The 23865-nt window shown below is 39.9% G+C and overlaps 3 protein-coding genes across 4 annotated transcripts; 1 reads left to right on the top strand and 2 right to left on the bottom strand.

Annotated features, from left to right (window-relative positions):
• Positions 1-156: 156 nt before the first annotated feature.
• ranbp1 (RAN binding protein 1) lies at positions 157-4583 on the bottom strand. Its single transcript, XM_079252129.1, has 6 exons — positions 4482-4583; positions 2902-3035; positions 2547-2704; positions 1103-1231; positions 960-1025; positions 157-421 (listed from the first exon to the last, which is right to left on the bottom strand). The coding sequence occupies exons 1-6, from the start codon at positions 4494-4496 to the stop codon at positions 276-278; spliced, it is 648 nt and encodes a 215-aa protein (XP_079108255.1). The 5' UTR covers positions 4497-4583; the 3' UTR covers positions 157-275.
• Positions 4584-6769: 2186 nt separating this feature from the next.
• trmt2a (tRNA methyltransferase 2 homolog A) lies at positions 6770-12533 on the top strand. Of its 2 annotated transcripts, none has more exons than XM_079251055.1 (12): positions 6770-6842; positions 8148-8765; positions 8854-8962; positions 9589-9770; positions 10134-10248; positions 10349-10464; positions 10556-10667; positions 11059-11181; positions 11432-11507; positions 11629-11745; positions 11826-11922; positions 12016-12533. In XM_079251055.1, exons 2-12 carry the CDS (start codon positions 8155-8157, stop codon positions 12185-12187), a joined length of 1830 nt encoding a protein of 609 aa, XP_079107181.1. In that variant the 5' UTR covers positions 6770-6842; positions 8148-8154; the 3' UTR covers positions 12188-12533. The 2 variants fall into 2 exon arrangements, with proteins under 2 accessions (XP_079107181.1, XP_079107182.1); XM_079251056.1 differs by having other exon boundaries at positions 6798-6842; positions 8151-8765.
• Positions 12534-12665: 132 nt separating this feature from the next.
• dgcr8 (DGCR8 microprocessor complex subunit) lies at positions 12666-23832 on the bottom strand. Its single transcript, XM_079251054.1, has 14 exons — positions 23722-23832; positions 22421-23392; positions 21219-21381; positions 19856-19998; positions 18211-18541; positions 17906-18103; positions 17705-17806; positions 16953-17051; positions 16466-16548; positions 16255-16355; positions 15971-16077; positions 15680-15807; positions 14806-14919; positions 12666-14247 (listed from the first exon to the last, which is right to left on the bottom strand). Exons 2-14 carry the CDS (start codon positions 23120-23122, stop codon positions 14164-14166), a joined length of 2355 nt encoding a protein of 784 aa, XP_079107180.1. The 5' UTR covers positions 23123-23392; positions 23722-23832; the 3' UTR covers positions 12666-14163.
• Between the last annotated feature and the right edge of the window lie 33 nt (positions 23833-23865).

Raw genomic sequence — 23865 nt, 5'->3', positions numbered from 1 at the left:
GTCTAAAGTAACTGTTGGATGTAAAAGATGGAGAGCATGGCATTCTGAGGTGGGAAGGAAAGGACATTTTCTTAAAATAAACTCGCTATCTGATATATTTTCCCAATGGCATCAAGAACGTATAATCTTGAGGCAAAACAGATTTTTAAAAAAACAACCCCACCCACCCACCCCAAAAAACAAATGCAAGTGTCCAAATTCAGTTCATTTAGAGTCTATTGTAGAAAAAGAGGAAAAAACTCAAACTGAAAATAAGCAAAGCGAGTTCTTGGTTTTCAATTCTTTTCTGCTTTCACCTCCTTTTTCTCTTCTTTCTTTTCAGGCTCATTCGTGCCCTCTTCCTTCTTTTCCTCCGATACCTTGTCTTTTACAGAGAGTTCCTCCAGCTTCTCTGCCACCTTGTTTGCGCTTTCAGTGTTGCCTGTGTCAAGCAGTGAAATGTGTCATTAACACAACAGTTTTCCTTATTGGCTGCAATTAGAGAATATGCTCCATTTTCATTTTATCTCTCAATCTGTTTTCAGAATGTTCCATAACTTTGGGTAAAAATTTGTTTAGATAATTCAGGAAACACCTGTGAAAAAGAATTTGCAGTGTAGCAGAAAATACCAACACCAGCCTATTGGAAAGCCAGTACTGTGTTACTTTCTGCAGGTTCATGTAGCAGACAGAAAAAGTCCCATGCTGGGGTGCACAGCAAGGAACAGAGTGTGTCTGCATCCTCATGAAATTTATTAAATTTATTCATAAAGTTGGAACTTGGCTTGAACAGATGAATTTCACTTGCTTAAACCTTTGCTAGTTGAAACCGAGCATCATGAATAAATTATCTTTTACAATGGAAAATTACCTGAGATGACGTCACTAGGATTTAATATCTGATAAACATTTCTTCTCATTTGTCATTTACTCATACTTATCAGAAAATTTTCTTTAAAAAAAAAAAAAATCCAAAGTACCTGTTTCTTGATTTTTCCTGACCTCCTCTTTGCATTCATCGAACTTCACCTTGAACTTCTGAGCATCTTTGGACACAAGGCAGAATATATCTCAGTGTAAATGAGCACCCGTATAATACTGGATATAATGAATAAATACTTACTTTCTGCATTTAAAAAGCGTATTGCAAGGAGTTCAGGTTTCGGGCATTCATCGGCATAATCTGCTAGTGTGTTCCACACCCACGCTCTGTCACTACCAGCATTGGGCTTCAACTCCATCATGGGAATAACTGCAATTCACAGGGTAGTGATGAAGGTTATGGATCAAATATACAAGTATACAGTTTGAATTATTACATTTCGTGTTTACATGGTACTGACATGGAGCTATTATCTGTTTGTTGTGTTTCAGAACCCCAACTCTGATGAAAAACCAACCAATCAACAAAAATGTGTGATCAGTCACTCAAACCAGACTCAATCTTTTATACAAGACACCTTAACCATAACTCATTCCTATTTCAACAATTCTTTCTACTCCCTTCTGCTTCCCTATCTTTACCAAACATGTATTTTGGCACAAGTACTACTGTTAAATTAATGAAATATTTCATCAACTTATTGCTCTAAATTTCTTTATACCTGTAAAACACAACAGGAAAATCCATTTAAAGGTACATGATCCTAAATTTAAGAGGCTTCCGCAACTGAGCTCTGTACAACTTAGGAGATGAACACAAGATGGATAACTTGTGATCGACACTTGACATCTATGGTGATGACCCTCTCAGTCTGGTGCAAATAACACAAGAAGTTGAGAAAAGGTAGAAGGCAGAGCAATAATTACAGCATAGCCCAATGCCGGCAATGTTACTTTAGCCATCTTTAACTCAGTCCAGAGTTTGCTGTGTTACTTTGACCCAAAATGTCAGAAAACTGATATTTTTTTTATTAAGTTTACTAACCCTCACTTGACCCACAGGTCAAATTCATCAATCACAGCATTACTACAATAAAGGTGGATTGACTTTAGCCAATATTTGACAGTAAGCTAACGAAATAAAAACATAGTTTATTTAAAAAAAAAAAAAAAAGCATTTATTTTTTAATCAGAACAAAGTGTTCATACATATAATCTGAACTATTTTTTCTATATTCACCTCACATCTCTTCCATTCATACTTGGATTGGCCGAGGACAGGGATGTCTAAAGTCAGTGCTCTTAAGTCATAGTCCTGAAGATTTTCCATGTATCCCTGCTCCAACACAATTGGCTTGAATTAAATGGATCCAGCAGCATTGGAAATTTCTGCACAATGACTCATTTATTTGAGCAAAGTGTGTTGGGACAGGGATACATCAAAAACCTGCAGGATCATGGCCCGTGAGAACCAGAGTTGTACTCCCCAAGCTTAGAGCACACAGATATTTGTTATGCGTTTAATGTGCATTCAGAATACATAAAAAGTTTGAGCGTAGCGTCCAAATGAACAAGTATACTTTGCAGTCCCCTGTTAGTACATCATACATGCAAGTAGTATCACTATTATAAGTTGTAAATAAATATGAAGGTGCAACTTCTTCATAACTGTCAATTTTACTTACTGTGATGATTGGCACAAATCTTCAGAGTCCGGTCTCTCCTCATTAGGAGGCGGATTGTGCCTTTCTCTTTGTGTTTCAACAGCTTGACATCACCAGTTCCTCTCTCCTTCCACTCTGGTGGATCATTCTCAGAGGCAAAACGATATAGTTTAGCCCGCCTGGGAATAAAGCAGCTCACTTTATTATAGTTCATCTTAGTTACTGAAACCAATAGATTTTTTTTTTTTTTTTTTTTAAATTTGACCTGAATATCCTCGCAGGTGCATTTAAATGCAGCCCTTCTAGCAAGTCAACTAAAACATACATTAAATGGCAAAACTTGTGATAAAACACACATTAACAATGAGCAACTTACATTTTAAAGAGCTCCTCCTCATCCTCTTCTAATGTTTTCACATCCTGCTCAGGGAGTGAAACGATGGGTTCAAAGTGGGGGTCATGATTCGAGTCATCGGCACCATCTACAGTGGTGTCATGATCTTCTTGGTCCTAAAGGGGAAAATGGATGGGTTACATTCAAAGACAAGCAATGACGAGTCACAAACTGAAACTAAGTAATTATTATAGAAATTGTATTTGTTAGTATGGTTCTTTATATTTGCCAAAACAAGGTGATGTCAGTAAAAGGGGCCAACAGTTCAGGAATGCTTCAATAGAGGGATTTGAGAGCTCATTGGTTAAAGTAAGGAATTTGTAGGGGCAGCAGACAAAGCCTTTTGTCACTGTTGCTGAGCAGAGCATCTTCAATGCCATCTGAGTTTACATTTCCTCGCACTGATGAAAGATGAAAAGCTAATCAGTACTGTTGAAAGGACTTTAGCTTTGACTTTCATTTTTATATAGAATAGGGGCGAAATAGGGCGTTCATTTTAGGCTGTGCTGGAATACAAAGTTGTTAGTGCACACATAGTTTCATGTAAAGGATAAAATACTGGGTGTTGTATGCAGCACACGCTTTATAAGACGACAACCTTGCTTCAAGGGACCGCTAGTTAGCTGCAAACTCTGAAGTTAGTTGCTATTGTTACATCCATAAATGTCACAATATGCACAATAAAAATTAATATTTCACTGGTTAGAATGAGCAATAACAATGCTTTAAATTAGCTAATGTTCGATCAATTTGACATAATCACTGTTGGTAAACAGTTGTTGAACTTGTATCTTTTTTAAAAGCTTATTTAAGTTAACAAGCTAAGTGAACAGGCCTCTCTACAACTGGCTAGTTATAAGCTAATTGTTCGGCTTTACAACAATTGTGTGTTGCCGTCCGGGACTACTGTAGTATATTCGGGGGATGAAATTGAATCATTTAGGTGAAACTTAAATTAAAGTCACCGTGTTAATTCTGCTAATAGTCCTATTAAAAGGAGGACTACTTGGTCAAGCGCCCTGCCATCAAAGCTAACATTAGCCAACAATGTTAGCAACTGTTGCTATGCAGGACAAAGACAAATAACCAGCTAACCTCGTTGTATTGATCTGATCGATTATGTCAAAATGATAAACAACCCATTTAAGTTAATGAAAACCAGAAATTAGTTAAATCGTTCATAGTGTTGTGTCTATATCCCCTACTCGTGCTGGTGAAACAGCAAAGATGCTAATGTGCATGCTGACTGGCCGCACACTTCACATTACTTCTCTGAGCTCGTAAATGTTAAATCTAAAGAGATGTAAGGGATCAAATCACGCAGATAACATGCAGCGTATGTTTAGTAGTCAGGGAAAAACTTTTGTTTTCAGAAACTTTCATTATATCAAATGTAAATCAAAGTGCATTCGCTTTTTCCAGCATCACGAAACGCATCATTGTCGGCATCTCTGTCTCAGTTTCCTTCCCAAACTTTGACCAACAAAATGCAAAGTTCGTCACAAAATTCCGACTTCAAAGTAAAAACTGTGCATTAAATTAACCAGAACACGTAACCTTACCTTCGGGTCTGCCATATTAATGTAGATGTTTGTAGATTATGAAATTTGTTTGAGAGATTCAAATCCTGAACTGGCCGCCGTTTCCCTTAAACTACCCTCACTTCCTGCTAGAGCTTTCGCGCGCTCAATTCTTTACGCATGCCCGCGACATGAGGAGCGCGCGCAGCTTCGCAAATATAAAACCCATTTATAGTTCAGTTGCTATTTTACTTGTTTCATAAATTTTAAATAAAATAAATAAATGCAAAGGGTATTAGACAGACAGACAGACAGACAGACAGATAGATAGATAGATAGATAGATAGATAGATAGATAGATAGATAGATAGATAGATAGATAGATAGATAGATTCCAAGGGGGGAAATTCAGGACTTCGAACAATGTAACATAATTTTATGCATACATATACATTTGTCCCATTTTGCACATGCATTTGTTTCATGCCTTTACATTTAAGTAAGTAAAACAAAGCAAATTATCTAAACATTATATAAACTTAAATGAAAGAGTCAAAATCTATCCCCAAAGAGAAATTCAATATTGTAGTAGATTATTGTTGTTAATAAGAGTAGGTCTTCTTCTGGAGGCTGTTGGCAGGAACGATCAGTATCTTTTAGTCTTACAGTGAACCTGAAGAAGCCTCTCACTGAACACATTTTGTTCTTTCTTCACTGTGATGTGGAGAGGGTGTGAAGAATCCTCCATCATCTTCATCAGCTTGTGCAGCATTCCTCTTTGGACAATCGGCTCCAGCGGCTCCAGAGTTACTTCCATCACAGAACCAGCTTTCTTGATCAGTTTGTTGATTCTCTAGATTGTATTATTCCTCTACCTCCTCTCCCAGGGTGGAAACAGTGCTTTTTTTTTGTTCTTGTTCCTCCTGAAGTCAACAATCATCTCTTTTGCTTTGCTGGTATTTAATATGAGATGATTGTTACCGCACAATTTTCACAAACTGACTGACCAGTTCTCTGTACTCTGCTTCTTATCCTTCACTGATACACCCCACAACTGCAGTCATCAGAGTATTTCTGCAGATGACAGGACTCAGAGTTGTACTGGAAGTCTGAGGTGTACAATGTGAAGAGGAATGGTGAGAGTACAGTTCCTTGTGGTGCACCAATGCTGCTGACCTCAGTGGAGGTGGTGGAGGAATAAAAGTAACTTGGAGTTTAGCTGGACAACAAACTGGACTGGAAATGCAACACTGACTACATTGACAAGAAAGGTCAGAGCAGACTGTACTTCTTAAAGAAGCTTAGATCGTTTAATGTCTACACCAAGATGTTGCATATCTTCTGTAAGTCTGTTGTGGAGAGTGCAGTCAGCTTTGCAGCTATCTGCTGGGGTAGTAGCATCAGAACCAGAGACTTGAAGAGAATCAACAAACTGATCAAGTAAGCTAGTTCTGTGCTTGGAGTAACTATGGAGCCGCTGGAGCTGATTGTCCAAAGAAGAATGCTGCACAAGCTGATGAAGATGATGGAGGATTCTTCACACCCTCTCCACAACACTGTGATGAAACAACAAGGTGTCTTCAGCGAGAGGCTTCTTCAGGTTTGATGCAAGACTGAAAGATACAGAAGATCATTCCTGCCAGCAGCCTCCAGAACAATACCTCCTCAATTAATTACTATTATATACTATAATATTGAATTTCCCTTTGGGGATTAATAAAGTATTTTTCATTTCATTTCATTTTCATATAGTAGTGATTAAAGACATGCAACGCAGGGTTATTCTCAGTTGTTTTTTTTTAGTTTATTGTTTAAAGAGAGAGAGAGATCTTAGTTAATTTACATGTGCTAACCCTTTCCTGGCCCGTGCTACTGTTTGGCCTCCTAACCTCTCAATTTTCTAGACCACAGGTCTCAAACTCCAGTCCTCCATGGCCGGTATCCTTCAGGTTTTTGTTGTTTCCATGCTCCAACACACCTGACTGAAATAAATAAATAGGTTGACAAGAAGCTGCTGGATCCATTTGATTTGAATCAGATGTGTGGATAGAAGGAAAAAGAGGGAAGCTCCAGCTCTGGAGGACTGGAGTTTGACACCTCTGTTCTACACCCTCCCATGTACAGGACATCTAAGTCTCATTTGGGTTTATCTTCCATATATCTAGATATACAGTTTGTGTGTTACAATTGGTACAATAATCGTAAAAGTAAAGACCCGCTAAACAGTATAGCCTTGGTTTATTTGGCTTTCCTAAGAGCACTGGCCAGATGTTTTTCAGAGCTGGAAAATGACCACTGTCTCTTTAAGAAAGTTCAAAGTTTACCGCGCACGTGGTTAAATCAACATGGCGGTTCACTGTAGAGTTGAGAGTGAAAATTAGAGTCGCAGATAAAATTATAAAGGTAAGATTTGTGGAAAAGTTTACATCGACTTAAAATTAAATGTGGATAAGATGAAGCTTAGCTTCAATGGTACAAACAATCACATATCGATTAACATAATTGTCGTATTTAAAGTCATTTTCATATTTACTTGGGAAGTTAAAAGATGTAAACGTGTCTTTTCTTTTCTTAATCTGCATTCAACACTGTGTGCAAATAGGCTATAAGCAGTAAAAGCAAGTCTCAAACGCTAGGTTTAACTGCAGTGACATAATGGTTAAAAACTATTTCTGCTACTTACAAGGCCGGATTAACAGTGCACAGGCCCCAGGGCCCAGAGTGTCACAGGGGCCCCCTTCCCCACCGCAACATTGTAAAAATTGTGAATGATACACTGTGAAATAACATTTCTAAAATATCTCAGCCAATGGTACCAGTAGCAATACACTATTGGTAGTGGTGTAACTATCTGGCTTTTATATAACATTTTGTTCCATGTTGAAACTGCTGGTGTTTGCCCCACGTGGGCCCCATAGAGCCTATATGAAAGATGGACGGAGCCTTCGGCAGCAACTAAAAGTGAAGCCTATGCGGAAGTGCATAAAACTGCAGTTCCCCTTCATCCACTAGGGGCTGGCTGCAAAACACAGCTAATTCCCGTAGACTCCTGTGTTAAAACGACCAACTTCACAGCAGAAATAAGCATGTTTACAGGCTGGTTCAAAAATCCATTTTCGGTTTATAGGTCAGGTTTACCTTCATGACAACTGTGGGGGGAGTGAAATTTTTTCTAACTTGCTTGTTTTAAAGTAATTTAATCTCGAATTTCATCATATTTAGGGGCGTGTTCTTTTGATTGACAGGTACACGATCTCCCGCTTCAAGTAAGAAGAACGCAGAACAACTGCGGTTTTTAGCCGGTTAACAACATGACTTAGCTTTAGCCCACTTACCCACGTTAGCTGGTTAGCTCATGTTAGCTCTGGGTTAGCTCTTAGCTACAGGCTGCTTGGAATTCACTAGATGTCAATCATCCACCATGACACTCACATCCCCCCTCTCAGCTCCACCTCTTTGCCCATATATGTATTTTCCGAGTGAGACGACACACATACCTCTGCCAAGATGGCGATGGTAGGAACCACCCACCGAACTTCAGTTCAGCTCTTCAGAAACCTACGGGTGATGTCACGGAGGTTACGTCCATCTTTTTATATACAGTTTATAGTGGGCTCCCAATGGGTGTGGGCCTCTGGGCCCGTGCCCATAATGCCCTTTGGATAATCCGGCCTCTGCTACTTAATAGTTTGGTGTTTTGTCATCCAGCAGAGTGATGGCAGATTTTAGCGGAAGTCCAGCGGCTGATGCAACCCTATCTAACGAGGAGAAACCTGAAGATCTCCACCAAGACTCCAAAAATGACGCTCCAAAGTCTGAAGTTCAGGGTGATGGCAACAGCGACCCCAGCATGTACCGCTACATCAAAAACGACCTCTTCACCTCCGAGATCTACAAAGTAGAGATCAGGAATCTACCCAAGTTCGTAGGATTCAACGACCTGAAAAAGTTCCTGGCTAAACATGGTCTCAACCCGCACAAGATCAAGCTGTTTGGCAAGCAGACGTTTGCTTTTGTCACTTTTAAGAATGAGGAGGAGCGTGATAAGGCCATGAAGATGGTGCATGGCATGCAGTGGAAGGGCCAGGTGCTGAGTGTCCGGCTGGCCAAACCCAAAGCAGACCCCATCCTGAGGAAAAGAAAGCAAGAGGAGGGAGCGGATTCAGGAGGGCAGCCAGCTCCGAAGCGAACAGAAGGGGATGATGAAGAGGAGCCACTCCATGTTCAGATAGCCAATGTGGTGACTCCTTTGTGGAATGTGCCTTATGAGGAGCAGCTGAGGAGAAAGGAGCAGGAGGTGGTGGGAGTTCTGCAAAGGCTTGCCAAGTAGGTGGTGACATTTATATGAAGTCAGAGTAGATTGAGACCAGGTTATTATTATTATTGTTCACCACATTTAATTGTGTCCTCGTAGAGAGATTGGCAGCACCAACAAAGCTATGTTGCCATGGTTGTTCGCACAGAAAGGGAAATTCAACAAAATGTGTTGTCCCCTGGAAGCTATTCGACCGTCTCCAACACAGGTACATGTTTTTCCCCAGTCAATCCATCACTCATTCATTCCCAAATGTTGCTGGTTCCACTGGAGTAAAAATGAAAAAAAAACCTGAATAAATCAGGGTGTACATGTTTACTTTGTTTTTAATGCAAATTTAAGTTCCAGTTTTTGACACCTTTAAAGCTGGGGTAGGTAATCTTACTCAGACTTTTTTTTTTTTCACAAGAATACTTTATTCATCCCCAAAGGGAAATTCAAGGATAAAAAACTACCTGTCCAAGATTTTACAGACAAACGTAGAACCTTTACACAGAACACAGGTCCAGGCAGTATTTAGGCCAAAGCTGTGAACTCAAAAAGCACTCTTGAGAGTGCAAACCTTCACCAAGGCCTTTAAAAAATTCCTGGATCCAAAGCATCACCACCAAAATTAAATCAGTTCTTCTTTTTCACATTTCCAACAACTCCTGAAAATCTCAATAAATTCTGTCCATAACTTTTTGAATTATCTTGAACAAAAACGGATAAATGCTGGTAAAAACCAGAGGGGTAGGAGTTAAGACAGGGTGCTACTTTTACATCTTGCTCGTTCCCTAACATTACCTACCCCAGCTTTAAGATCTAACTGACCTGATTTCTGCATCATGGCAGACAGAGTACAGAAACAAGTGCGAGTTCCTCATCTCAGTGGGTGCCAACGGCGAGGACAAGACCATTGGCTTTCGCTTGGGAAAATATAAAGGAGGTTCCTGCGCTGTGGTGGGGCCGGCGGAGACGAGCCACGTCTCTGCTGAGGCCAAGAAGGTGGTCAGTGAATTTCAGAAGTTCATCAGGTATAATTGCACTAAAAGCATTTCTTACCAAAAGTTGTTGTTTGCAATGAAATGTACATTTTCCAGATGGATTTCAGTCAAACTTTACCTAAAATCTGAACACAAAAAGACTCCAATGGTTTATTTTATTCTCTCCCTGGAGTCCGGGCATCTTCCCACCGTCCGAAGACATGCATGTTAGGTTAACTGGTTACTCTAAATTGCCCATAGGAGTGAGTGTGAGTGGTTGTTTGTCTCTGTGTTGGCCCTGTGATGGACTGGTGAGCTGTCCAGGGTGTTCCCTGCCTCTTGCCTTAAGTAAGCAGTTAAGAAAGTGAATGGAGGATTTCGTTTATTTAATTTTCATTATTATTTTGCAAACAGGACAACACCATACTCCGTGTACAGTCCTGAGACATATGAGGGACACTGGAAGCAGCTGACTGTACGTACCACAAGGACCAAACAAGCCATGGCTATTGTCTTCTTCAACCCACAGGTGATGAGACATTGACATGTCAACTACATCAAACGGAATAAGGTCACATATTGCAAAATGACTGTTTTGATGTTTCTTTTTCCTGTTCAATAACGCCTAGAAACTTGAAGAAGAGGAACTCGATGCTCTAAAGAGCTCCATGAGGAAGCACTTCATCGAAGGAGAAGGGAAAGAGAGTGGCATAACCTCTCTTTACTTTGTCAGGGAAGGTCAAAGGTGAATAAAAATGAACATAACGCTCAGCATTTAATGACTGATGGTGATCAGACCTAGTTTTTTAGGCAAACTGCTGTGTGTTTCTTTGAAGGACATCTCCCAACCTGGAGGACCTGCCCTGCGAGCTGGTGGCTGGAGAGAACTGCATTCACGAGGAACTCCTCGGCCTGAAATTCAGGATATCTCCTCACTCTTTCTTCCAGGTGAATGGACTTGTACTTACATAGCACTTTTACTGTGCGACCACTCAAACATGCCATACACTACATGTCAGTCACCCATTCACACACACACACACACATAGGTACACACTGATGGGGGGGGGAAACACAGGGTTTGGTGCCTTGCCCAAAGGCACCCTGGAATTCACCAACTTTCCAGTTAGAAGACAACTGCTTCAGCTACCCAGGTAACTCAAGCTCAAAGGTGCTACACACTACTCCAGTGAATTCAGCACACTAAAAAATGTAGACAATATTATCCAATGAACATTTCCACTCAATTAGGCTGGAATATTATTGTTTATAATCCTTTTGCAGTAAGTGCACTGCATGTAAAGACTGTCTGTATTGTAAAGTGTGTGTTATTCATCAGGTTAATACAGGCGCTGCAGAGGTGCTGTACTCGGCCGTGGGAGAATGGGCAGAGCTGGATCAGGACAGCACGGTGCTGGATGTGTGCTGTGGGACAGGAACCATCGGCCTCTCACTGGCAAAAGTAAAGCTTGCTGTTTTTCTGTAAATATATCTGCAAGTAGAATCCACATTTAGTCGGTATTTACTAAGTTTGTTGTTGACAATATGATGAGATGTAAATAGAGTGTATGGTGCAGACAATATTACGTCTTTTATTCCATGGGGTTATATCCACTCGCAGTTAGGAGCTACAAAAAAAAAAAAAAAAAAGAATTCAGCAAATGTTCCCTGAATTTTTTGAGTCTGGCAGGTTTCTTGTTTTTGTTTTCTAGAGAGTGAAAAAGGTGATTGGGATAGAGCTGTGTCAGGAAGCAGTGGAGGATGCAAAAGTCAATGCAATGCTCAACGGTACATCCTCAGATAGCATTGTATGCCAAATGCACAAAAACCATTATCATGGAACAATCTACATGATGAAGAGATCATTATTTATTAAACTTGTAATGTTTTTGGTAATTTCAATATGCAGGCCTAAGTAATGTCGAGTTTCACTGTGGAAAAGCTGAGGACGTGTTTCCCAGCATCCTCAAAGCTCTTGTGTCGCCCAACATCACCGCCATTGTGGATCCACCGAGGGCAGGGCTGCGTGAGTACATGCCTATAACCTGAAAGGCAATTTTAACATATTATGTTAAAATTACTTTTTTTTTTTTAAATTAAAAACAGATTCCAAGGTGATCCTTGCCATCAGGAGAGCAGAGCATCTAAAGAGGCTTGTTTATGTGGCATGCAATGCCAAGGCAGCCATGACCAACTTCATCGAGTGAGTTATTTAGCAGCCGAGATAAGAACACAAAAAGCCACAGAACTGGGAAAAGTTGTATTAACACAAAATATATTTTTTTTCTGTCTCCAGTTTGTGTAGAGCTCCTTCCAACAGAGTTCACGGAGCCCCGTTTCGTCCAGTGCGTGCCATGGCTGTGGATCTCTTCCCGCAGACGATGCATGTAGAAATGCTTCTGCTGCTGGAAAGAGTCGACTACAACTCCCAGCAGCAAACGGGTCCAAATGAAACAGACCATGTGTAATGCTGTAGTCAACATGGGGTTATTTTTTCCTTTTCCAAATGTATGCACACCTTCTTATAGGAACCTTGATAACATAATTTTTTTTAACATTTTTTCTTTGGCTTCATGGATGAAGAGATGAGCAAACACAAGAAAATGACTTTTCATTCTGCTCGTTACCTTCATTTGACCCTGTGCTGGTTTGAAAATTATGTCAAGTTAATTTAACATGTGGCTACTAGTGTGGGTTAAGATCATAAAGCTATTTTTCCATTTCTAGGCCTGAGTGGAATTAAGATCCTCACCATTGCAAAGCCTTTTTTCCTCTGCCAGTAATCTGTGTCTGAATAAAACAATACACTTGTCATTAATACATTTTATTTTGCATAACAAATATCACTTAAGTCAGCTCGGGTTGCAATACATTTTCTAGGCAGCAACATTTCAAACAAGTCATTGGTACAACTCAACACAAAAGCAACTCCCCCATCCCCTCAAATTAGCACAAACTTGGTGATACAAGACGCGTACAAAGCAGAAAGCACATTCTCAAAGCACTATCACAAAAGCCTGGTTTTCTTCAATGTTTAGTTGAAAAGAAAATTAAGAGGCCAAATATTGGAGATAACACAGCAGTTTGGTTTGTTTCAGCTAGTTTGTGACTTTTTCCTAAACAAGTTTGTCTTTATTCTGTTTGCAGCAACATCAACAATTCTATAAAATGCATAAGACTGTAAGCTTTGGTATACACAGTTTTATCTGCTTTTACAAGGTTGCCTTCTGAAGTGTTTTCTACTTGTGGTCAAACAGCGTAAACTGTCAGGATAGTGGCAACACATACACAACCTATTAAGTCTTAAAAATCTGCACATGCTGTAGAACTATTTTCCTATGTATATCATCTTGCAGGCTGTTATTAAAAAATACTAATTGCCTGGACAATAAATGCTTATCAAGTAAATAGGGCATGGTTTTTCCACTTCCTGCTGGAGGGTGTTTTAGGTCCAATGCATTAGAGTCTGAGCCCTTCCTGAAATGGATTAACTAAGGCAACATGTAGCCAACTTGATTTTAGTTTTAAAAGGGCACCAAAACTGAAAAGCAGCTTCAGACTACTAAGTAACTGGAGTGCATGGTGTTAGAATAGAGCAAAAACTAAAAGCATGAAAGGAATTAGATATTACAGTACTCTGGATCTGTACTGGGTTTTATAGCAGTGTCCACATACAAAGGATGTCAGGTTCTTGTGCCATCAAAACAAAAAAAACAAAAAAAAAAAAAAGGCAACAAGCCCTCTGCAAAAAAAAAAAAAAAACTCCCCAAAGCAGTTCTTCCCGTACCAACAGTATTATCACACCACAAAAATATCTGACAGGACACAAGTGCATAATAATTGCAAATAGTGATCACTTGACAATGCATGTTTTTATCATGCAAACCAACTTTCCATTCTGAGGACAAAACCATACACATTTGCATTCATCATCCAAAATATCCAGAACAACTAGCATTAAAAACTTCAATAAAAACAAGGAACTGTTCAAAATTAAACCAATGGCATAAATACAGGTATTAGTAGTCCCTTTGAAATACTTCAAGCACAAACCAAACAAGCAGGTGCTGGTACTAAAATGTGGTCACTGCTGAAAACATTTTGAAAGAAAAACCAATGGATGCAGTGTTTTTCTGATTTAAGAAGCATGCTGATGTGGTTCATGTTTTAAATCAACTCTATTTAGCTTCTTTGCATCCTTTTTTAAGTGCTATAACAAGGATGAATCTCGAGAGGTTGACCGGATGTTCTCTACTTGTCCTTCCTCACATCTACCTGCTCATTGAAGTAAAATGAAGGTGAAGGAAGCAAGCAGAGCTACCGGCCTGGCCAATGAGTTACTATATTGCCATTAGATCTTAGTGATGCTGCATTGATGGGTGGTGCTGTGTTTTTGTGGACAGTGACAGGGTTTCAGTGCTGTGGTTCCTCAGTGATTCCAAGACTAAACGTCGACAGTGCAGAGAGGCTCGCTTCCTGGCTGGGCAGACTCCATTATGGTCATCTTGGGTTTCTTTCTGGTTTCCTCCTGATATGGAAAACAAACAAAGCCACTGCAGTGTGAATAATTTGTTTAGAAAGGCAGCTCAATTCTTCTAAAACACAAATCTTTGTGATGGGAGTTTTCTCAGTGGGAGACTGTTGGGTGTATAACTCAAAGCTGTAAATCTTCAAACATCTGTGTAGCTGCAGTAAAGAATACTCTCCCACAACATAGAAACCCTGCAGCTTTAGCTCACTCAAAAAATACATTTATTTGGAATTAAAAGTCCTCCTTTTCCCCCTTTTAGTAAGCTCTCTTGACAGAATATCTGTGGTAAAACTTCAGTTCAATTTCAGTTCTTAGAAAATGAAAATAACCTCTAACACCAAAAACGTCTGGGTTTAAGACGTCCCACTGAGTGTGTGTGTTTCTGCAGATGATAAAAACATTTGGTGAAGGAGACCAATTCATTTTTATCTGTCTGGGTTAACATATAGAAACTATGAAAACATCAACAAGTAACAAGTTGGTTTAAACTAAACTAAAGATATAGGTAACCTTCACTTTTTTTCCCCCACACTAACAAACCAAAACAGTTCTTACCCTCTGAGCTGCCAGCTTCTTCATTTCTTCTTGCAGTTTGTTCAAGATATGAAGGTTTGGCTTGTTCTTTTTGGCATACTGCTGAAGCTCAATCACACTCTTGTCTGAACTCTCCTGAAAAAGATAATTTTGTTAATCATGTGCAAACAGAAATGGATGTACACAGGACAGGTGATAAACATCTGAATTCACAGAGCCACATCACTCAGCTGATTAAGATACGACTTCTCAAAATATACTGTAACGTACTCAGATACAGAAGGTGAAGAACATGGATTTATAGCAGTAAAGCCTTGTTCACATTCAAACGTTCCCATTCTTCTACCTTTTGCGTAAAGCATGGAGAAACGATGGAATAAAAACCCAAAACAAACTGCATTTACACAACAGCAGGATGACATCTATTTCCATTCAGATGGAAAAAGTAAGTAGGTCTGGAAATGATGTAGTGTGAATGCCAGGCCTGGAGCAGGGCAGTAAAACAACAATCCACCTGATTGGAGGTGAATTGATCATCTGGCACATGTGCACTACGCATCTTTGCTGACGCAGTTGCAAAAATGTAGGCTTTGCTTTGAGAGACCAAGTAATTTAAAAAGGTTCAGGAGCAAACAGAACATGGAGCTCTGCTATAAATACTGGGCTGTTTGGTGTAAACATATGTTCAACTTTTTTTTTTTTTTTTTTTAAATGGAATTTTTATAAAATGTTAAATCAAAAAAGTTAAAATCCGTGACGTAAAGCTGACAAGACATCTGTAGCAAAAGACACTGAGCTTCAGGATAAATAACAACCAAATGATGGTGGATAAACAAAAACCCCACAAAATTCACCTGGGGACCATGCAAGTGTTGCAGCTGTCGACTGTACTCACCTTTTTGACCATCTTGTTACTCTCTCTGCCATACATGCGCAGAAGTGAGCCCCAGTTTTTTACATGGGGGTGAAGCATCTGTAAAATCTTCTGAGAAGCTAGCTGTTTGCCAACCCTCTTGTTCTTGCCTAGCGACAACATGCAAAACAAAACCCCATGACCGATAGCTCCATGTGGGTTTTAATCATCTTCACATAAAACATACAGGAACACAGCATCCCAACAGTGTGAAAGTGATTAAAAACACAATATTCCAACAGTGAGTGTATAAAAGGATTAGAATTTACTTACACCAGCCACGTACTGTATGTTTCCCACATGTCATCACATATTCACTCTTCTGGTTTTTACCTGGGATCACCTCAAATTTAATGCTAGTGTCCCCCATTCCATGATTTCTGCAAGAGAAAAAAAAAAAAAAAAAAAAAAAAAAATTCAAATAAATATCCTAAACCTGAAACAGCAGATGTGGCTGCAATGTCACCCAACCTGGCAGCTCAAACATTTCTGGCATTGTTAATGAGGATGTGCTCCGTAACGTCACTCACACACACCAATATGCACATTTATTTTACCTTTTAAGGCACTCGTGAAGAATCTGATATGGCGAAAGTAGTCCTGCTTTGTTGGTCAGCTCATACACTCTCGAGTCTTCTATACTGATATGATTAAAATACTGTGGGAGAAAGCAACATCAACATTACAACTGCAGCGTCACTTTAAAGTAACAAAAAAAGTGCTTTTCCAGAGGAATCAGTTCAGCTTGGGCACAAAATAACTACACACCTCTAGTTCATCCCCCTCGACGGGTTTCTCCTCCGAGGTCTGCTTTACAAAGTCAGGGATGAGGATTTCCAGTGTGGCTCGAGCTGCAGTCCACAACACATTACCAGTGAGGTAAGAACAACCCATGAATCACAATGAAGGGATGTTACCAGTGCAAGCATTTACTGCTGGTGTTAGCTATGTACATAATATAGCATGACAGTGGTACAGATGGGAGATAAATTGACAAGGACGTTATCTCTTCATCTGGTTGACCCCATCGATCATACATTACATATTTGTGACCCAGTAACAATCTACAGACAACATTATGTAAACTATTCCAGTTTAGCCGTATCAGGACAAGACAAGCTGACAAAATAAATCTAAGTCATTTGACAGTCCTCTGAGCTCATCCACAGTTGAAGAGGACAGAATGTTACCTTGTGACATACACTCACCAAACCACCACAACGTACTGCAAAGTAGCAGAAATAAGTTGAGTTACCAGCTTTATTCTTGGCCAGTTTTTTACTGCTCGCTGTTCCTGTACCGTAAGTGACTCCATCTATAATGACTGAGGCTCCGAAGGGTTCACTAGAGTTCTCTGTGGGGGTACAGAAACCGTCTAAAGTTAATATTGGGAAACAGCAAAGTAGAAATATTTTATTCACAGAGAGAGAGCACTGGGTGCAGACCAGCAATGTGTATTTGAATGGTTATTTATGGAGTGCTTAAGTTTCTCATTTCTGGATACAGAGAAATCCATTTTTCTAAGGTCAAAATACAGAAAATGAACTGTCTCAGCTTGCATGCCTCGTACTCCATTTGCTCACTAGAGAATTTCACAGTTCAGTTCATCTCACTGTTGCGAATTAACTGATTGGCTGCCAGGAGTTATTGCAGCAGACAGCCTCATGCACTTTGGAGCATTTTGACTCATTTGTCGGGACTGGTACGTAGAGGGCTGATTTAGCCGGGTGCGTGTGCAGGGCTTCTTCTGAGTGCACACTCATCACATGTTGGGTGCATGCTCCCAATTTTGGAGGTGTTTCGACCAAAATCGGCTTTCCATATGCAGATCTGTAAAAGCTGTCTTCGGCAGCCAATGACTTAATCATTTTTTTGAGACACTTTGCAGTTTTTTACCCCCCAATAAATGCCTTATGAAATAATGAGTCAGGTTTTGGACCAAGTACTATACAGCCAAGATACAAATACAAAAAACCTACATGAAATTCATACGAAATAAGAACTTACCACAGTCGAAAAAGTTGTAAACAGGTCGAACCTTCAGGACACGCTGCATGTATTCATGCAAGATGCAAACTTCAGACTTTCCATTAGGGTTGATGACAAATTCTGTTCAAATAAACAATAATTAAAATCAAAAGCAGTTTAAAATTGTAGCATAGGTTGTATCTAGGCATGAATAAAATTCTACATGAATGAATCTATCACCTTTTTTAGTTGGAGCATCTTGGACAGACAGCGTGATGAGTTTCTGGTTTGCAGGCAGGATAGGTCTCTCCGACTCGGCCTGCTTCCTCTTCATGTCCCTATTGAACTGCCTTCGCTCAGCCCAGGTGCGAAACTTCTTGACAGTGACTTGTTCAAAGTCAAAGCATTTTTCCAGGTACAGACGAAAATCTTCAAGTTCTGCAAAAAAAAAAAAAAAAAAAAAAAGAAGTTTTTAAGTCAGTGTGAGCGATTTATGGCAAGAACGAAAACTATGCTGGTTCACTTGCCAGTGTAAAAGGTCCTACCTATGGACTCATCTTTGCACACCTCCACCTTGGCCTTGACCTGCCCCAAGGCTCCTTGTGCAGTGTCAAAAGGCTGAGGCACTTTATTCTGAACACTGTCATCAGGGGTACTCTCTCCATCTTGGCCAGCAGTGGCTACACCAGAAGCAGCAACATCATCTTGCTCTTCAGCAGACTGCTGTGTCTTCTCTTCACCACTGGCCTCTTCAGCAGGCTTCACAGGAGACTCCTCTGCATTAGAAATAACCTCCCCGTTAAGCTCCTTCTCCTCCTGTTCCTTCATTTTTTTGTAGTGCAGGCAGGGGATGCTACTGACAGGTGGGTCATGTTTCTGTATGACACAGAAGAGCAAGAATTGAAACAAAAATATTTAGATGATGTTTTACATATGGCTTCTTCTAAAACATATGCTGTACACGTTTCAACAAGTGCAGCACATTTTCCCAATAAAAAACAGTAAAGCATTCGTTACAAACAGAAACGATGGGTAAATTAAAATATACTTGCAATTTTCTGTAAACTGTTGAGACTTTATTGAAATATCTGGACTTCATAAAGTGTTAATTATGACCTAGTGAAATACTCATAAATGACACGAACGTCAGTAAGACACTATGGAAGTCACAATTATGTAATTTCACAACTAATCACAGTATTAAACATCAACATTAATCTTTCTAAATATCACCTTCAACAAAGATTATGTCTTAACCACAGGAGCATATCAGAGCAATTTGCACATGAAAACTAAGTTATTTCATGCAACAAATGAGACTTTCTGCAGACATTCCCTTAACACAAGGCTTGAAAACTATCACTCTTCTTTAAAAAGGAGGATTAGTGGCTTTTGTTACTCTTTTCACTGTGATGACAGAGTGCTGTCCAAAATAAGCTTGTCTCACAGAGAGAATCCAAACTGAGTTATTTCTTTTACATAAGGCATGATATTTACCTTTACTGTATAAGTGTTAATGTGCAGAACAATCATAAATCATTACCGCTTTAATTTCACAGTCATTTTTGTATTAAAAAAAATTAATTGACGTCCATCATTAAAACTTAAAGCCCCATAAGGAGTGTTAGTTTTACACATTTATATTGTTGGAAAATTAACAAACGCACAGTAATCTTGACAATCGTAAAACTGTGATCTCCTTGACAATAATTGTACCAACTGTGCCATGCAGATAATAAAATCTCATCCATATCCTGAAGTTACGGTGACATCTACTGATATGTTCCACAGTCAATTTAGGTGACTTGTGCAGTTTAATTAGTGTTATTCAACATGTTCGAATAAAATATATGAAAGTTTAATTTTCGCTTCTATGTTAGCAACCAGCTTAGAGCCACAATGCTGTATAAACGTTAGCTTGTTATATAGCTTTGATACACCGCTTGCTTTGCCATGACCTGCTCCTAATAACATTAAACTAAGGTTAAAATAAATAAATAAATGCTATATCTGTAACATCTCTAAAACACATGAGAAATACAGACATTAACATGCTTTGTTTTGGAGGCACAAGCTTTATAATGAACAGTGCCAACTGTTGCTAAAACTACCAAGCAAGCAAGCAAGCAAGCAGTGAAAGCAAAATGAGCTGATGCCTGTTGTTCAGACATGAAACTTGTTGCAGATTACCCTAATACTGCCAGTTCCAAGGAAGTAGGGTCTAGACCAGGTAACCACTCTGGTTTCTCTGTGCAGGTAGACTGGAACGCCTGAGTTATGGAATGTCATGATCCATCCATCAGGTAGCGGCTCAGTAGGTGGGCGACCTCGACCTGGCACAAAGAAACGTGAGCACATTAACAATATTATTACTATATTGTTAGTTAAACAAAAAACTGAAGGAGTTTTGGACTTAAACCTTAATTTGGATGTATTTGCAACCTGGAAGAAAGCAGAAATATCACCACAACTGAAGTATGAAAGAAGTGAAAATCAGCTTTATCAACAGTCAGTCATATAAGACACAAAATATGGGGTTTAGGTAAAGACTATGACTTCAGTTCTTCTCACCAGATGTCAGAATGTAACTGCAGTTTAACCTGATCATTTCAGCATTTAGGTCCTCTTTCACAGAAGTGGGACTTAAATTTTCCTTTTCAGAAGCTTTATAGTGGTAGGATGAACCTTCGTCCTTCAACTGGAAAGCTTCTTATCTGATTCCTACTTTTCCAAAGTTTTTTTAGAATAAATACTGAACCCCTCAGTGTGGATGTAGAAGATTCTGAACTGAGTCACACGTAAAGAAATGTATTCACTATATGAGGGGTGTCAGAATTCAGTCCTGGATGGCCGCTGTCTTGCAGGTTTTCAACGGATCTCTAACACCTAACAATAAATGAAACCAAAAGTCTATGAAGTTCTTCGCAAAGGCTGATTTGAGTCAGGTATGTTAGAGTAAGATGCATGAAAAACCTGCAGGATTGTGGCCCCAGATGGACCAGAGCTGGATACTCCTGCTCTAAAAGTTAATAAGAAAATTCTGACAATGCAAAACAGTGAAAAAGCAGAATGAAGCTCCCACACAGCTTACAGCACGCAAAATGGAAAAAAAAAAAAAAATCTGACAAGCCCTCTGTCCCACTTAAGACAGCAGATAAATAGCTCTAAGGCGTGATGCATGCCACATTGTTTAAGAATCTGCTTGAAATATTTCCTCCATTTGCCTAATATTTGTATTTGTTTGTATTTAAAAAGTTAAAGTTCCCATCATGACATCTTCAGATCAAGACAACCCCGAACACATACTGTTGTGTTCGGGGTTGTTAAGTTATTAAGACACTAATGTTGCTGGATCTTCCTGCAATAAATTGCTTGAAAGTTTCCACGCATATCATGCAAGAGGTGAACATCTGTAACGTTCTGCGAATAGCGAGTCGTAGCCGACACTTTAAAAATACCCAGCGACAGGATGAAAATCTTTCTGAACTGTAATCTGAGAATTCCTCGCTGGCATCTCCAGACATAAAGCTCTAAGAACAGATCCACCACTTACTCTTCAGGACAGTCTTAATTTTGGTCACCATGGGCTGAACACCTCCATCACCATCAGACTGATGATCACTCTCTCCACCATATTTGTCCTCAGCTGGGCGCATCTTCTTTGGGACTGGCATGCCCTCTTCCAGCAGAGCGTCAACATCATTGTCAAACTCCTCCTGGAAGAGTCAGTGGTTAACACCGACACACATCTATAACCAAAAGCTAAAACATATTTTAACCTCTTTCTTGGTAAGAAACTTGAGCTGATGGAAACAATTTTTAGAATAATGAAAATTAAATCACAAGCAGGGCTTTTCGACCGAGCTGGTTCAGAACCAGAGCCAGACTTAGCACCGGTTCTTTGGCTTTCGACTGCCTAAGCACCGGCTCCTGGTTCTCAAAACTGGTTCTAGCCTGGCACCAACTCTTTGCTGAGCCAGAGATGAGACCGCATTAAGTTGCAGCTGGGGCTTTGACTACTGGTCAACAAATAAGTTTCAACAAAAATTTCTGGGGACCAAAAAAAAGAGCTGGGATGCAGCAGCAATAAATGACCCAAAAGAGAACCCATATTTCCAGATCCTGGATTCTGTTCTTGATGACCAGCCAGTAATGATGCACCAAAGACCAGACTCTTTAGGCTGAAACCAAAAATCGGTTCTTTGCTAGCACCGGAGCTGAACCATCTAAGCACTGGCTCCAGGTCCAACACCGGTTCTTTTTTGGTCGAATAGCCCAAATTTAATCACAAGTCCTTCATTATGAATGATTACTTTTCCATTCATGGGAAAGTTAAAGTTTGTTGAAAGAAAAATAAAAATGGCACAAACCTCTTCCAGCTTCGTACTTGTCATTTTCAGTTACAAAAATATACACAGAAAAAAAAAAAAATCATCATTTAGACTATCAGGAACAATTAAACCAGTTGAGGGTAGTTGTACTCCAGAGTTTTAAGTGATGAAACACCAGTTTAAGATTTTATTACAAGAGGTGTCTTACTGGTCCTTTTTCCCAAAACCTGTTGAATGAACGCTGCAATAAAACTGTTTTTAAGATGTTGCAGGATAAAGAAAAGTACAAAACAGAGTTTTTACTGAAATACCAGAGAGGCTAACATGGGTTTAGTTGGGATTCTCATTTTTCTCCAGTTTGGAAGAACAAATTGCAATGCATAGCTGATGGTGAGATGGGATACTGCAAATATAACAGACATACCTCATAGGAGTAAGTCACAGCCTCGTCATCCGCTTGATCCTGCTGAACTATGACTTCAGACTTAAAGCCACTGTGCTCGCCATCATCGTGATCCAAGAAGTTCTCGTAGAATTCCTCCAACTCATCCAGGACAGCAAACTCTACCTTATTTTCTAGGTCTACCTCGGTCTCCTCTGATTTCCTGCCTGAATTGTTTCCTATTCCTGAGCTACCTTCAGCTACCTGTTCCAAATTTGTCATGTCATGCAATTCACCATTAAGACTGGCTAAACCATCTTGACTTCCCGCCTCCTGCCCCTCACCTGTGTACAGAACTGTCCTGTCTTTGCTACTGATAGTGCTGCTGCTTTCAGTGAAGCTTACGCTGATCTTAACATCTCTGAGCAGCTTGAGGTCTGGCAGGAACTTGGTGACCGGTGGAGCGTGGCGAGCCGTTCTGGGACATGGTGCGCTGGAAGTGGCCTCATTTGAAAGGTCGGTACAGAAAGTTAGTAAGCCCTTGCTGATGGGCTGCTGTGTCTTGGATTCCCCTTCCCCATCCCCTGGGGTATGTGTGTATCCATCACCACCAGAGCTAACGTCCATTACCTCTGCGTCACTGGACGTTTGCAGGGGAGGTGGTGGAGGTGCTCTTTCCTGGTCTAGGTCAAAATCATCAGGTGGCTCCAAGGGGAGAGGGGGTAGAATATCATCCATTTCCATCTCCTCTAATTTAACACTTAAAATACTATAAACTAACAATTATGTTAAAATCTTGAATATAAACTTCCTTCTGATCTCAGCTCGGAATACATGCAGAAGCTCATCTCTGTATAGACCACGTACCAGAGGTGAATATGCTAAGCTGACTACATTGCTCTTTTCATTAATGTAGACAGCTTGCAGAATCACTGTCTCAATTATTGGAAATCACAATGCATTCAGCTTATGGTATAGAGGAAATGATCATCTTCCACTGGGATCTTCAGAGAGCTAGAGGAGGAGGAAAGCAAGCGAGAACAATGTTAAATATTTCAACTTTATGCATGCTAAAATAATGAAATTAAGAAATGACGCTATCGATCCTTTTAGCTGAGAGCCTAAATACGTTTAATCGAGTTGAACAATCCAGAAAGAAACCCCCCCAAAGACAAGGAATATCCTCGTCGCCTAAAATGGAGCAAGCATTATTCAGTCTGCAGATGCATGCTGGGCCTCGAAAAACGTTGCTAATGTGCTAACAAGCAGCTACCCACATGCCACATGCAGAAGAGGTCATGCGACGGGAAAGCAGCTAATTACTGGGTAATGGAGGTACTCACTGAAAACTATGACACGGGTATCTCTTGGAAAACTAACCACTTTTGTCAATTATTTTATTCCCGAGTTGCTGCCATACGGATTCAGTAGCAGCCCCGCCATCTTAAGAGGCGAAGCCGCGACTCAAGACAGGTCCCGCCTCCTCA

The sequence above is a fragment of the Telmatherina bonti genome (assembly GCF_933228915.1).
Source record: "Telmatherina bonti genome assembly, chromosome: 13".
Classification (NCBI taxonomy): Eukaryota; Metazoa; Chordata; class Actinopteri; order Atheriniformes; family Telmatherinidae; genus Telmatherina; species Telmatherina bonti.
The sequence above is the reverse complement of the archived record's forward strand: the minus strand, read 5'-3'. Positions and strand labels throughout refer to the sequence as shown.